A 16230-nucleotide genomic window follows, 5' to 3' on the forward strand; every position below is an offset into this window, starting at 1 on the left:
TGGGTGGCAGAGCGGCACTGTATGTAAAAGATAATGTAGAATCAAATGAAATAAAATATTAAATGAATCAACATGTTCAATAGAATTGCTATGGATAGTAATTCCATGCTCCAATAATAAGAAATTTGCAGTAGGGATATATTATCGACCACCTGACTAGGACAGCGATACTGACATTGCAATGCTGAGGGAGATTAGAGAGGCTACCAAAATAAAGAACTCTATAATAATGGGGGATTTTAATTACCCCCATATTGACGATACATGTCACCTCAGGAAGAGAAGCAGAGAGAAAATTTCTCAATGGCTTAAATGACTGCTTCTTGGAGCAGCTGGTACAGAAACCCACAAGGGGAGAGGCAATTCTCGATTTAGTCCTGAGCGGAGCGCAGGATCAGGTCCAAGAGATAATCGTTACAGGACTGCTTGGGAATAGTGACCATAATATAATAACATTTAACATTCCTGTGGTGGGAAGAACACCTCAGCAGTCCAGAACTCTGGCACTTAATTTCAAAAAGGGGAATTACACAAAAATGAGGAGGTTAGTTAAACAGAAATTAAAAGGCACAGTGACTAGAGCCAAATCCCTGCAAGCCGCATGGAAACTTTTTAAAGACACCATAATAGAGGCCCAACTTAAATGTATACCCCAAATTAAAGAACATAGCAAGAGACCTAAAAAAGTCACCGTGGCTTAACCACCATGTAAAAGAAGCAGTGAGAGACAAAAAGGCATCTTTTAAGACGTGGAAGTCCAATCCTAGTGCAATACATAGAAAGGAACATAAACACTGTCAAATCGAGTGTAGTTATGTAATAAGAAAAGCAAAAAAAAGATTTTGAGGAACAGCTAGCCAAAAACTCAAAAAAATGACAAAATGTTTAAGTACATTAGAAGCAGGAAGCCTGCTAAAAAACCTGTGGGTCCCTTAGGCGATCGAGCTATAAAAGGAGCAATCAAGGACGATAAAGCCATTGCGGAGAAACTAAATGATTTCTTTGCTTCAGTCTTCACGGCTGAGGACGTTAGGGAGATTCCCAAATCTGCATCGTCCTTTCTGGGTGGTGAATCTGAGGAACTGTCCTGGATTGAAGTGTCATTAGAGGAGGTTTTGGAACAAATAGAAAAACTTAATGTCAACAAATCTCCAGGACCGGACGGCATTCATCCAAGGGTTCTAAAAGAACTCAAATGGGAAATTGCTGAACTCTTATCTGTGGTTTGTAACCTATCCTTTAAATCGCCTTCCGTACCTAATGACTGGAAGGTAGCTAACATGACACCAATATTTACAAAAGGCTCTATAGGAGATCCTGGCAATTACAGACCGGTAAGTCTAACTTCAGTACCGGGCAAATTAGTCAAAACAATAGTAAAGAATAAAATTGTGAGGCATGTAGAAGAACATAATTTGTTGGACAAAAGTCAACATGCTTTCTGTAAAGGGAAGTCATGTCTTATTAATCTATTAGAGTTCTTTGAAGGGGTTAACAAACATGCAGACAAGGGAGATCCAGTAGATTTTCAGAAAGCCTTTGACAAAGTCCCTCACCAAAGGCTCTTGTGTAAATTACATGGCCATGGGATTAGGAGGAAGGTCCTTTCATGGATTGAGAACTGGTTAAAAGACAGGAAACAAAGGGTAGAAATAAATGGTAAATTTTCAGAATGGAGAGGGGTAACTAGTGATGTCCCCCAAGGGTTAGTCCTGGGACCAGTCCTGTCCAACTTACTCTCAAATGATCTGGAGAAAGGGGTAAGCAGTGAGGTGGTAAAGTTTGCAGATGATACCAAACTGTTTAGGATAGTCAAGACAGAAGCAGACTGTGAGGGACTCCAAAAAGATCTCACCAAACTGGGTGATTGGGCAACAAAATGGCAAATGAAATTTAATGTGGATAAGTGTATAGTAATGCACATTGGGAAAAATAACCCCAACTATACGTACAGTATAATGGGGGCTAATTTGGCTATGACAAATCTGGAAAGAGATCTTGGAGTTATCTTGGATAGTTCTCTGAAAACTTCCACACGGTGTACAGCGGCTGTCAAAAAGGCAAATAGGATGCTAGGAATTATTAAGAAAGGGATAGAAAATAAGACCCAGAATATCTTACTGCCCCTGTATAAAACTATGGTACGCCCACATCTTGAATACTGTGTACAGATGTGGTCTCCTCACCTCAAAAAAGATATTTTGGCCTTGGAAAGGGTTCAGAAAAAGGCAACTAAAATGATTAGGGGTTTGGAACAGGTCCCATATGAAGAGAGATTAAAAAGACTGGGACTTTTCAGCTTAGAAAAGAGGAAACTGAGGGGGGATATGATAGAGGTCTATAAAATCATGAGTGGTGTGGAGAGGGTGAATAAAGAAAAGTTATTCATTAGTTCCCATAATAGAAGAACTAGAGGACACCAAATGAAATTAATGGGTAGCAGGTTTACAACTAATAAAAGAAAGTTCTTCTTCACACAGTGTGTAGTCAATCTGTGGAACTCCTTGCCAGAGGAGGCTGTGAAGGCTAGGACTATAACAGAATTTAAAGAGAAGCTAGATAATTTCATGAAGGTTAGGTCCATAAAAGGCTATTAACCAGGGGTTAGAAATGGTGTCCCTGGCTTCTGTTTGTCAGAGGCTGTAGATGGATGGAATGAGAAAAATTTGCTTGATCATTGTCTTTGGTCCACCCTCTCTGGGGCAGCTGGTGCTGGCCACTGTTGGCAGACAGGCTACTGGGCTAGATGGACCTTTGGTCTGACCCAGTACGGCCATTCTTATGTTCTTATTGGTTCATCTTTTGGATGACTATATGCTAACGTCCTTAGTGGTAGTCCTCCCCGCACCACTTGTTCTAGCACCTATGCTTAGATATAAATCACAAGTACTGTGTGTTTGAAGCATGGTTTCTTTTTCCTCCTGTCATCAGTATCTTGGTTGTATTTATCTTCCCCGGGAACATTCAAAGGCAGTTCTCCTAATTTAAGTTTGAGAGGGAAGTGGGCTATAGCTTCCTACTTCTAACTGTTTTGATGCTAAGGCTGTTCTAAAATCGTGACGCATATAGTGGAAAAGAGGATTTTCCTGCTCTCCTGTACTGAAAAATGATGGCACTGTCTTGGCATATAAATACATAATCTTCAGCCACAAGCCAGCACTGAAAAATTTCAGACCAGTAGATGGAAGTTGCTGAAAACACTTACTGAAAACAGTAAGAATGGAAATGGCTTGGTACTGTAATCTGTAAGTGTTTCTCGTGCTGTAAGTCTTTCTCAGTATTTAAATAAAGCGCCTCCTAAATCAGAGAGATTATCCTTAAGTCCTGAGATGCTGGAGTCTTCACCACAGTTTGTGGTGCAATAATCTCTTAATATGCCAAATCAATATTTTTCAACATAGACTGTTGTGGGGAATAGGGATGATAACAGGTAACTGGTTACCTGGTTCCTGGGGAGCAGCCTGTGGATGAAGGGCTGCTCCAGCCCTGCTGGCCCCTGTCTGGGGCCAAAAGTGGCAGCCCCACACAGGGAATAGAGTAAGTAAGCACTTAGGGAAAAAAAAAAGAAATTTTCTGCAGTTGATGTGATTGATAAGTTTGGAAGTCTGTGTTGCAATTTTAACCACTAGAGAATTCCCATGCTAACTTTTATTCTCAAGATCTAGTTATAATATAACTCTGGAAAAATATATCCAAGGAAACTCTGGAAGGAAAAAGGAAGGTTGACTCTGTACCCTGTGGCCTTTTAAATAACGAAAGCATTAGATTTTTCTCCGGAATGTGAGATTGGGATAGGGAGACAGGATGAATAATTGCTGCTTAGAGTATCAGGGTGACATTTCTGTTGGGAAAACAGAGTAGTATTTAAAGTTGGCTCTCTGTCAAAAGTTAATTAGAACCAGTATAACGAAGAACATATGACTTCCACTGAATACATTCTTCAGTCTTCAAGTTGTATGTCTCTCCCTGTCCTTCAACCTTAACCAGAGTATGTCTGAGTTCCATTCAGACTCATCAGTGGTATAACTGGAGTGTAGCAACACTTTATTGCTCAATTAAGTTCTCCAGTGAAAAATAGTTGATGTATTTCTGCATTAAAGTAATATATGAAATGAATGCAATGAACATGTTGTGATGTTTGAAAAATCACGAGTTGTGCCCTCAAATCATGACTTAACAAATTATTTAAAAAGGTGCTTCTTGTCTTCTGGTTTCTGAGCCTTTAGTGTACATTTGGGTGATGGTTTTTGAAGATTTTCTCCATAACTGCAAGGATTAGAAACCTTTAAGGAAGCCTCTCACCTCAGGTTCTCATGTAATCATTTGACTCCAGAGATTGGTGCTTCAAGAACAATATGAAACTCATGATAAAATCACAGAATTTTGGCAATACTAAATCTGTTAAATATTGGAATTGTATCTTCAGATTCGGGATGTAAAATCCTATTTAATTAACCAGTTAAACATTGTTTCTAGGCTTCTTCCTTGCTGAAAATATTCAAAATGTGAACTGAAGCTACACTTGAAAATTTCTGTCATAGCTTTTTCCTGAAAATCATTGGTTAGTTTGTTCATAACACTTTGTAACTGCATCCTTCAACTGACTGTATTTATCCGTAATAAAGGTTATTTTTTTTTGTACTAAGCTGTGTTTTTATTACTATGATCATCACTTCAGGTACATCTATACTGCACACTCCTTTTGGCAGTGCGTAAATATAGGTATAAATAGCAGTGTATAGGGTGAGGCATTATTTACGTGAGTAGATTAAGGACATTCCTGACCATTGTGCGTATGTACCTTACATGGCTCTTGTCCAAGCAATGCCTTTATCTACACTGCTATTTTTAGCTGTGCAGTGTCTGTCTGCCTTCCTGCTCCTGGAGTCTTTCTCCACCTCAGCGAAAGACTGGTATCTATCTCCTCATTGCTAAGCCTTTCCTGACTTCTGCCCACTGGAACCTTTTGCTATGGTGTAGCTATACGCTACACTGTAGATCCGTAGTCCCCAACACGGTGCCTGCGGGCGCATTTATGTGTGCCCATACCGGCATTTTAAAACTACTCATGTTCACCCCTGCTTAGAGCAGGGTCGTCAGCTTGGGGCCCGCGAGGGAGCCCGACGCGGCGCCTTGTAGGCTTGAGCCCCGTCCCCACTGCAGCAGGCAGCCCACACAGGCGCTTCAGTAGCCGGAGCAAACCCCACACTGGTCGGGTCCGGCTGCGAGGCAGTCTTCCCCTCCCCCCAACGCAGAACAGCTGTGGCGGGGCCCTTTGTGGTGCAGGAGCTGCGAGTCTGCAAGGGAGGGTCCCTCATGGCTGCTTCCGCCCCCCTGCACAAGCCCATTGGCTGGACCTAGACAATGGCAGGTGCGGGAACCTACCAGTCCCCAAGCACATGGCCAGGCAGGTCCTGTGGGAGAAACAGGAGAGCAGCACATCTTGCTGGTAAGTGTCCAGCCCCCCAGCTACTCCCACTCCGATATCTTCACCCACAGAACTCTCCTCCCATACCCTGCACCCCAATCCCCTGACCTGAGGTGCAATCCAAACACCTGGCTTCTCCCCCCCCTCACTCCCCCAGTAAAATGTCTGGTATTTTCAGTTTCTCAGCTGGAAAGCCACTTGGGACATTCTTCCCCTGCCACGTGAAAGGGAGTGTGAAATTTAAAGGTGCAATGATTTTTGGCGGGGAGGGGAAAGGGTGTGTTTTTTGCTCAACATTTGGACATTCCCCCCCCTTTTTATTAATGCAGAATTTTGTTTAAAAATGAATTACAATATAATTAAAAATTATCCAATTAAATTAAGTTTCTATCAAATTTACCCAATTCACATTTAATATGAAAATAGCCTTCAATTTCACATTTGACGCCTTTTTTTGTTGACGTCTGCCACACTCTTCCGAAAACACGAATGTGCCATTGGCCACAAAAAGGTTGGGGACCACTGCTGTAGGTGTAGTCCACCTTTCACTGTGAATGGAACTAATAGGGATATTAAAATGTGTGTGTTTTTAGGTAAATGTACAACTGCTGAAAATGTCAGTCGTTATAGGTTTATACCTGGGGGTAGGGGACAGGTGGCTCCGCAGGAGTTGGTACACATAGGGAGCCAGCTTGAAAGCGGGCTTCCTGTGTGTGACGCCTCACGTGGTTCCCTCCCTCAGCCTCCACCATGCTGCTGCTGTCTCACATTTTGTAGAGTTAGTGGGGCATTTTCACGATATAAATGGCTGAATTTTTGTCATGTTGGATGCTATATTTCAGGATAGTATGTGTGACGAGAAAGTTAGATCTAAGGGCAGTCCCTGAAAGTAGATAACACCACCTTATCTGTTGGAGAGGTCACATAAAAAGTTTGATTGAGTTAATACAGTGATTAAATTATAAGAAATGTGATAGTATTTGCATTGTGGGTTTTTTTTGGTAATGCGTGCCTCTCAGAGGGTCAGTCCATGAGTAGGTCTTTATAAAATAGAACTTTTTTTCTTTTTTTCTTTTTGCTTTTCCTGATGTCTTTTAGATGTATCAAAATCTTCTCAGTTTAATTTCAAATTTGGCTGTTTGAATTTGTATGCTTTCCCACTTGGATCTGAACTGAAGATGATTTTTCAGTTGAAGATACTTATGAAAATCTTAAAATTTTCTAGTTTTGAATGAGCTGAGTTCAGATCTTCAGTTGGAAGTGCTGAGTCAAGATGCATCAGCTTCTGGTCTGACCATTGCAATTATTCAGGAGGCGGTCGGGATTTACTGCTAAGGTGTCCTCGACATGTGTATTTGGGCTCCACAGCAGACCCCAAGAGAGCCCCCAAAGACCATAAACCAGATAAGGATGGAAGGTGCCAGGCCAGGTTTATTGTTAAACGAAGTACAGTAATAGTTGTCAGTAGACTCTACTGAACTACTACGCATGTGTACCCCGTAACAATGGAATGACTCGATCAGTGGGAAATTTCCCTGCCCCCAGTCATACAAAGGCTGTACCCCCAAGATACCACTTTATATATAGGTACAAACAACTTACATGTCACTGCTGACTTATCCGGATGCCACCCTGTGAAGTTGTCAGGTTACCACACTCTGACGCTTCTTAGATGCCACCCATCACCCTGTAACTCGTGGTTTGATTAGACCATCTCTTCCATCATACTGTCATTTTAGACCCTTTCCTGAATCTGAGTCTGTATCTGTGAGGTGTGGATACCAAAGTCTTTTTTAACGAGCTAGTGGTACCATGTGCTTTCCACTTATGACCAATACCAGTTATTGTTATGCAATCGGTACCTAGCACCACTTAGTGTTTTGCACTCTCAGCCCTGTTCGTGCCAAGTTCTTTGAGCAGGGGCCTGCCTCTTGCTCACAGCTTAGCTTTGCTTTACATTAGCCGTGTTTTGTCTGTTGTTAGCTAGGCCTCAGACCAGGCCTGTGCTACACGGGCTTATGTTTTAGGCCTTCATCTTACTACAACCATATTTGAGTCTGAAGGCACATCTACATAGCAGGGCTAAAGCCAAAATAAGCTATGCAACTTCAGCTACGTCAGTTGTGTAGCTTAAGTCGAAAAAGCTTATTTTGGCTTTTGGCGCTGTCTACGCATCAGGAAGTCTGAGGAAGAGAAGTTTTCCTTCACCTTCCCTTCTTGTGAAATGAGGGTTACAGGGGTCAGAGTAAGACGCCTCCAGCTCGATGACATCTTGTCATTATGTCGAAATAACTGCTTGTAGTGTAGACACGGACTATGTTATTTCTGAATAACACTGCTGTGTAGACGTACCCTAATTTTGCTTTTTAATTAACAAATATATTCATTTTGAGTGATTATAAGTTATGCTGATAAAATGCTACATTAACGTTGAATTCAGCTGGAAAAATGAAATAGCCATACCTACCACTGTCAGTAAAAAATATGTTAGTAAACATGATTACCCATAAATCTAGCTGTGGAATAAAGTAAATCAGATTAATTTGAAACTGGCTTCCATTTGAAGCAGTACACCAATATCAACTATTAAACACAAATGCTTTTAAAAAATGTAAGGTCTGACCAACACGAGCTGGACAAGCCTAAAGACAATCCAATCTGTCCTTGAGTTGAATTGGGTATAGATATTGTGGGAATACCTAAGGGATGGAATCCTTTATCACATGGTAGAATGTGAAAGGGTTCCTCGTATGCTGGGACTACTTGGCATTGGTTTTGGTAGGAGAGTAGAGTGCAGGAGATGCTGCACTCCTTTGTAACTGTGGCAGCAATATTGTATAATGCTGAGATCCAACACTTGGCCTCAGTACCCATGCAGTAGAGCTACAGCAATGTTTTTCAACTGGTGGTATAAGTACCCTCAGAGGTACTCGAGAGAAGTCTGGGGTGGGGGTATGTCACCACAACTGAAATTTGGGGAAAACTGAATTTTTGTGTTAAGGTTTACAGTGCTTTATTGTTTTTGTACTTTTTTACACCCAAAAATTTCATTGCCTGCCTGGCTATGATTAAGTTGTTTAAACAAATGTGTTGCAATGGTAGAGAAAAAATGTGTGTGTCTGAAAACTATAGGTACTGAGGGTACTTATAATTTTTTTTGGAAAAAGGGGTACTTTATTAAAAAAAGGTTGAGAAACTCTGAGCTACAGTAAACCCTTATTGAATGCTCATTTATACTGAGCGCTTTGGATGTAACACTGTTTTCCTTCAGTGACCCATTTCTATGTTGTGTGCACTATTTTTATATAGTGGATATTCACAGGAGGGTGCTTGGGATGGAAGGTAGGATGTCTGAGGGTGCTTAGGCTGGTGGATCTGGGGACACTAACTTCAGGCAGCTCCCCATGCCAGCTGTTCCTGCTGGAGGTGTGACCAGGTGGATCAGCACACTGCCTTTACCTGTAGGTGTCACCCATGCAGTCAGTGCTCCGGCGGGATGGGGGCAGTGCATGGAGCCACCTAGCCATGCCTCTGCGAGGAACAGCAGGGAAGCTGTCTAAGATGAGCACACCCCAGGATCTGGCACCCCAAGTCCTCTTAGATGGCTCTCCATAAGCAGATCCTGGTGCCTGCTGTCTTATTGCTGGAGCCGCTTACCTATACCACTTGCTCTGGCACTGTCCTTCTGTGAGCGTTGTCAGTGGATGGTTGCTGCAAGCACAGGGAGCCCCTCGTGGTGAGTCCCCTATAGTGAGTACCTCCCAGATCTGGCACCCTGAGCACCTGCACTCATCCAAACTCCCTCCCAGATCCTGTGCTCTTCCACCTCCCTTTCACGTACCAAATATGTACAACTTTATCATGTCTGGAAACAACTGGATTTTACCAATTTATTGCTTAGTTCATATAACACAAAGTTTTCTAGGAAAATAATTGCTGTATTTAGATAAGGATTTTACTGTATTTTCCACCCTCTTGCACTGATCCTTCTCTGCAGATCTGGAAGCAAACCTGAGGATGCAAGCAAACACTTAAAAAATTATTCTTTGTCCATACCTGCTATCGAAACATAAATGTCAGTTGAGTAGTAACTGGTGGACTTCCCAGATTTGATTAGATGAATTTTTCATATCCTGACATAGGACCACCGGTAGACATGTGGGGAAACTTTACTGTACCTGTTTGCACAACTGACACAACTGACATAATATGTTGCTTTTAGTTTTTATTTTTATACCTAATTCTCCCACCAATGAATTGAAACAAACCTTTTTTTCTTTCAATAAAATATCTTTTGACTCTTATGTCCCCTTGTTATTGTCTGAGAACTCTAGTTGAATTTTCATGCAAGAGTATATACAAATATTTGTACGTAGGGGCTAGTGGTAATTATAAGATTTTTTTTTTTTTCTTTAGCTAAAATTCTTGCCAATTTCATTAATACCAAAAGGAGGATACTGGAAGAGCTTGGCTCAATTAGTCTGGCAACAAACAGGCTATGATTACTCTTCCATATGGTAGAGGGTAAATACAAGGGTGGGTGATGGGCCTTTTTAAAGCTAAAGGACAGTTCTGGCACAATATGGATATAGAATGGCCAAGGACAAAATTGAACAGGAAATTGGGAGGTTTCTAACTAATAGTGGGGTCAGGCCATGGAACAGCCTCTCAATAGGAGTTGTGGGGCAAATAAGTTTGTTTTAAGGGAGAACTGGACTTAGCGGTGTGTGATCTTTTTTTTTTTTTTTTTTTTTTTTTTTTTAATGGGGGCTGGCTGGGCTCAATTGCACTGGGGATCACTTTTGGATCATGTCTTGTGTTCCTAAAGCTAATTCCTCAGGGTTTCAGCTGGATGCTTGCAGAGATTGGGAAGAGATCCCAATCTTGCTCCCTCCCAAAAATATGTAGTTAAAATTTCTTTCCTCTGAAGCATTCGAGATAGCCATGGCTAGAGCTAGGACTTTGGACAGGCAGGGCTAGGGCTAGCTAGGACTCTGACATGGGACTGAGCATTTTCTTTCTCAAGTGACTGGCTGGCTGATTCTTGCTTATAGTTCAGGATTTAATGGATGGCTGTACACTGTGTCAGGAAGGAATTTTGTCCTATGTCGGATAGACAGTTTTTCACCTTCCTCTCTAAAGTGTGGGTGCAGGTCAGTTAGCAGGATTATGTGGGCTCATCTCCTTTAATCCTTTCCCTGCCATTGGAGGGTCTTCAAGCACTGGTGCACCTCAGTCCCTACTGTTCTGTGTGTGGCCCATAGTTGTCTAGTTTCATATTGGCTATAATATTTGGGTTTGATGTCAGTTACAGGGTTTCATGTGCAGGGGCTGGGTTGTATTGGTCACCTGTGATGTATAGAAAGTCAGACTGGATGATCTGGTCCTTTCTGGCCTTGAACTCTGACCGTGTCTCAAATGCTTGAGACTTTATCTTGCTCTTTTCCATTTTAATTCCAACATAATTTTAGCCGACTTCAGGTTAGAAATATGAAATAGAATTCTAGACATCTAGCTAATATGATGCTAGTTACTGAAGAATTAAAAATATACTTCAATGCTCACTTCATGTTTTCATCTGGCTCTTCAAAATCCCTTTTTAAAAATAAAAAGTCTGGAAACAACAATGGTTGTTTGAACGCTTACTTATATGGTTCAGCATAAATCCTACATCGGCTTATTGAATGTGAAATCCATTTTTCTCTTAATTGCCAAGACCAGAGCTCAGTCTTGTATTTTCCCAACAAGAGGTTCCCAACAGCTGGTTTAGACTGTTTTTTATCATGAAGAGTCAATTAATGCAAATCAAAGAACTTTGTGCTTTATTCAGTTAAAGTTTGAAGATCATTGCTTTCAGTGTTCTCAGAAATTCTGCATAATGTAGTCTTTGCTTATACCAGACAGTTTTAGAGGACTTTTAGAGGGGTCAGTGCTATGAGCACCTCAGGAATGAAGTGTTGTTTGAACGCGTAACTGAATGTTATGGTTGTTTTTATAAATGTTTTGACTTAATATGTCTTTGAAAGTTTACTATGCAGAAGAAAAAATTCTGCTTCTCTCTCTCTTCCCCCCCACCCCAGCTCATGATTAACACAGTACTGCATTTGCTTTTTTGTGGGGTTGGGGGTCTTGAATGCATACTTCAAGTTCCAAATGAGGTGTGTGGTTCACCGATCAGTTCATAACTCTGGTGTTTGTAATTCTGAGAGGCTACTATAATCAGTTCTTTGGTGATTTAAGGAGTAAGGTTATTTTAAATCTAAACTCTAGACATCTGAAAGTCTGAAGAATTACTCAAATGAAAAGGCAATATTTAATGGCCCAGCATAATACTCACTCAGGCTGTTCCTGGCACTTTTGAACTCGGCCAAGAGAGAGGTTTAAATTAAATGTATGGTTCCAGTTCTGGATCCCTGTAGAGGGAGATCTCTGCAGTCCAGTAGCAGCTGTAAGTAACACATGGCTTTTGACTGTTCCAAGTACTTCAGAGGAGATGCATGCTTGAATGCTAACTTTGAGGAAGATGTTTCTTGTATTTGCGCTGTTGAACAGTTCCCAAAGCTATATGTCACTCATTATAGTTAGAGTAAATCTACTATGGTTTTTTTTAGCAAGAAGATTTTCTTTGAGTCATTGGCCTTATGTGGGTGCAAACGTGTGCCATGCGCCAGAGTTGAGAAGTGTTTCTTAGCAGTGTCTGTTGATCCTCCCATGCTTATTGTGTCTCCTCACTCCTGAGTGATGGTATAAGAGGTACTATTCCATTTTCTATTGATCTCTCCATGGATGGAGTCAGAGCACCCAGTTTCTTCACATTCTTAGTTTTCTAACCAAATGGTTCCTTTCTGCTTTGTGATAATAGCTGTGACTAGTTTGTATAGATAAGTTTAATATGGTTAGTGTAGTTCTTCTTTCCCCTGGTCAGGGACAGTGCGCTCTCCTCTGCACCCTGGTGCTGTGCCCCAATGTCCTGGCTTCAAAAACTGTTTCCAGCCTGTGTTCTGTCTTTGTGAGCAATAAGCACTAGTGGTGCCTATATTGCTTTGATGAGGCACACATCCTCACTCACTGTGCCATTTGCAACCCCTTTCCACCCCAGATCTGGCACACTTGTGAAGGCTGCCTTTGTAAATTTCTGATGGCAGAAGGAATGAGATCCAGGGTATATTTGGATCTGGGCCCTGGAGACTCCCATCTACAGCAGCCATTTCCAGCCATGAATGCCCCTTTGAGTGCTTCGCAAGCTCTGGAAACAGCCATACTGAAAACCAAGGAGAAGTTCCAGTATCAGAGCACAAAATACTCTCATGAGCACTAGAGCAGATATTTGCTGTGGTGCTCTTATGCACAGCATTTCCTCCCTGAGATGAACCAAGTTGGGTGAGAGATTCATTGTTGATCTGATTGGATTGTTACCAAGATTCTGTATGTGGAGGGTAAGGCCATGTGCCAACAGAATCCGATGATGCCTTTGGCACCAAAGCATTTGGAACAAGCAACAGCATGTGCACAGCCTCTTCCTCCAGTACCTGTATGCCTGCAGACACCACAAAGCCCCTCCAACATCTCCACAGGTACACTATGGATCCTTGGATGCTTGGAGGCATTTTTCTTGGCAGAAGAGTTGATCCTCCACAGCCTACATTCTCCCCTTTTATTGGGTCCCTTCCTTACCTTTGAAATCCTGATCCTAGAGGAGAAATCTTTTCTCTTGTTGCCAAAGAATATTGTCCGTTTGTCACACTGGAGCCGTGGGTACTGACCGTCTCCCACCTTGCTAAAACAGTCCTCAGAGTCCAAGGAGTTCTTTGAACAGGAACTCTGTTTTCCAGATGTCACGCTATACTTTGACAAATAACCCAACAACAGAGGCCTATATCCCTTCTGTGAGGCCAACAACATCTGAGGAGCTCTTCCTTTAGACCATGATGAAAACTTTGGGATCCTTATCACAGGTTCAAGCAGGCCCGCCTACACGGGAGGGACAAAGGGGCAGTTGCACTGGGACTTGCAAATCAAAGGGGCCTGGGGCTTCCAGCCACTGCTGCTGCCACTTTATTATGATGGTGGCTGAAGCACGGGGCCCTTTAAATGGCTGCAGGAGCAGCGCACAGCACACTGAGTGTGGCTCTAAGGACTGCAGGGAGTGTGGCATGGATGCCCTTCCTTCTGCCCACAACCCTGCCCCATCTGGGAGTGCAGAACCAGCCCTTCCCTCTTCCCCCTCTCCCGCATCTGGCCCAGGGGCCCTCACAAACTGTCGGCTCCTCTGGGCTCATGTGTCCCCCTCACACTCGCAGCTGCTATCGGTGTATGGTGAGGAAGGAGATATTTGGTGCTTACTGCAACAGACTCCTCATTAGATGAGCTAATCATCCCCCTCCTATTCTGTCTACCACATTGTCAGTGACCATCCTAGGCCTTGACAAAGAGAGTAGTGGCAGATGTGCAAATTTCTGTTTGAAGAGGTTCTGGGCTGACAGCATCAACTCATGAACATCCTTCAACCCTAGAGGCCTTCTAGGGTATCCCTATCTATCAATCAAGCCATCCTTCAGTTGGTACAAGTAGTGTGTCATAGCTGTAGCTCTTGCCCTCCACATAAGAAGGAGATGAAATACTTTGTGCTTGCTAAACAGACACATTTTCTTTTCATCCACCTCTACCTTCCTCACCCAGTTTTTTTCAAGCAACCATGGAATAGGCATGGCAGCAACCCACAACAGTCTGCTCCTCCAGACAAGGCTGGCCCTGCTGTGTAGGAAGGTCTGTCCTTCTGCTGGAATACAAATCTGGATTCCCATTTACCAGGGTCTGCAAACTAACTGATTTTAGCAACAGTAGATGAGTACAGTTCAATCCGTGCTTGAGGCTCTTATTTTAAAAGCTCTTTACAGTGACAGATTAGCAGAGGTGAGGAAAATACAGCCTCTCATTTGGGTAGTAATGTGAATTCACTTACCTGCTCTTGTTCTGGGTCTCAGCATCAATTGCTGGGGCACCCTCCTGGCATAAGGAGGAAGGTGAAGAACTTTTAAAACTTGGAGCAGAAGTTAGCTGTCTGCACAAAGAATGAGCTTCTACCATTTGGTTTAGCCTCCATCTTGGCAATATGTTGTAAAAATGGCTGAGGTTCCTGAGGTGTTCCAGGAAAATGTATTTGGACTTGATATTATTCTCTTCACAGTGTAGAATCTTTCTCAAAACCACCCACAAGCTGAGGAACTGGGTTGTCACATGTGTAATAGTTCTCTTAAGAACAGTGCTGTGACTAGGGATGTAAAATCCCATTTTATTTGGTTAAGTGGTATAAGATGATGTTGAACCTGTTAAGTGATTAAAGGGGGTAGTCAGGCTGGAATGCAGGGACTGCTCCTGCCTGTGATGTGCCCCGGCTTGCTGTTGACAGAGGCTGCTCCCAATGGCCAGAATAGCCCCTGTCTGGAGCAGGTCCCACAGGGGTGGAGCAGCCCCCTGCTCATGGGGGATGAGGAGCTGCTCCAGCCCACACTGGTTAATGGGTGATGCTTGCCTGTTTTGGTTAAGGATGATGCTTACCTGTTAACCTTTCACATCCCTAGCTATGACAACACTTACCATAGGGCTACATATAGATGTATGGTAGAACTACACCTGAAACGTACAATTGCTACTAGTGCAGTTCCTGTAATTAACAATATTGCAGTTTGCTGTTAGAGGCTGGTCCTAAGGAATAGATCAGTCTGTACAGAATAATTTTAGACATCCTTAGTTAAAGTAGTGCCATTGTATATTGCACAGAGTTTCCTCTAAACTGCCTTAAAATCTTTTTTTTAAGTTTAGTGCTGTTTCTAGATTGTTGACTCCTCTTAATTGCATATATAAAATTATTGCTTTGTTTTATGTACAACTTGTCATATCTTAAAAACTATGTATTTTTCCATAGCTTGGTGTTTGGGATGCTGTATCCTGCTTATTATTCTTACAAAGCTGTGAAGACAAAAAATGTGAAGGAATATGTAAGTCCCACTTCTTACTTATTTATCCAATGAAACATTAATGCTTCCTTCAGTTGACACTTAGAGAGAATGAATTTCACTAAGTTATGCAGTGAAACATACAGTCATATGAAAGTGACATGACTTTAGTGTATCTTCATAAATATTAGGTACAAAAATTATGGCTGTACCATCATTGTATATGCTTATGAATGCTTATCTAATATAGCAATGTAGTTGAGCTGTGTGACTTGTATAGAAAACTTAACAGATGTAATTATGATATATGAAGAAGAACATAAAATAATATGTACCATGGTCCAGCTAGGTCCCTGGTTTTGCCAACTTAGTTACGTGCTGTATGTTTCTGAATAGCCTCACTGACTTTGTTGTAGTTTTGTGTGAAACTATGCATGTGCATAAGTGTTTGCAGGATTGGGACCTGATATTATAAGATGCTTAGTTTTTGTGATCTTAACTGTGCTGCCTTAGTGAAATAGTAAATATTTTTAGCATCTAACGTCCTGGGTTTTGTAGGGGGAGATGTTGGTTCTACTGATGTTTTCAAGTAGAACCATGCTTTATTACAACAAATATTTCCCTTTTTGGTATAGTCATGTCATATCTTCTGACTTCCATGAGGTTTTTATTGCTTTACCCTCATGTTGGTGCATCAGAATCAAAGCAGCAAAGATTAAGCAGATTTCAACTCCATTTTATGTCTGTTTACTTGTTTTTGCTCGACAACTGACTGTGCCCTGTAAAAATATTACTATTTTTATTACACATAAAATACAAAATGTCACAGTGTTTTTCCCCCACTCC

At 41.9% G+C, this 16230-nt stretch overlaps 1 protein-coding gene across 2 annotated transcripts in view; it reads left to right on the plus strand.

Annotated features, from left to right (window-relative positions):
• REEP3 (receptor accessory protein 3) overlaps positions 1 to 16230 on the plus strand; it is a 65708-nt gene that overhangs the window by 17836 nt on the left and 31642 nt on the right. For both annotated transcript variants that reach the window (XM_075934900.1, XM_075934901.1), the window contains exon 2: positions 15354 to 15426. In XM_075934900.1, coding sequence (XP_075791015.1) covers positions 15354 to 15426 — 73 coding nt within the window. The remainder of the gene's footprint in view (positions 1 to 15353; positions 15427 to 16230) is intronic.

Source organism: Pelodiscus sinensis, chromosome 8 (assembly GCF_049634645.1).
Source record: "Pelodiscus sinensis isolate JC-2024 chromosome 8, ASM4963464v1, whole genome shotgun sequence".
NCBI classification, from domain to species: domain Eukaryota; kingdom Metazoa; phylum Chordata; order Testudines; family Trionychidae; genus Pelodiscus; species Pelodiscus sinensis.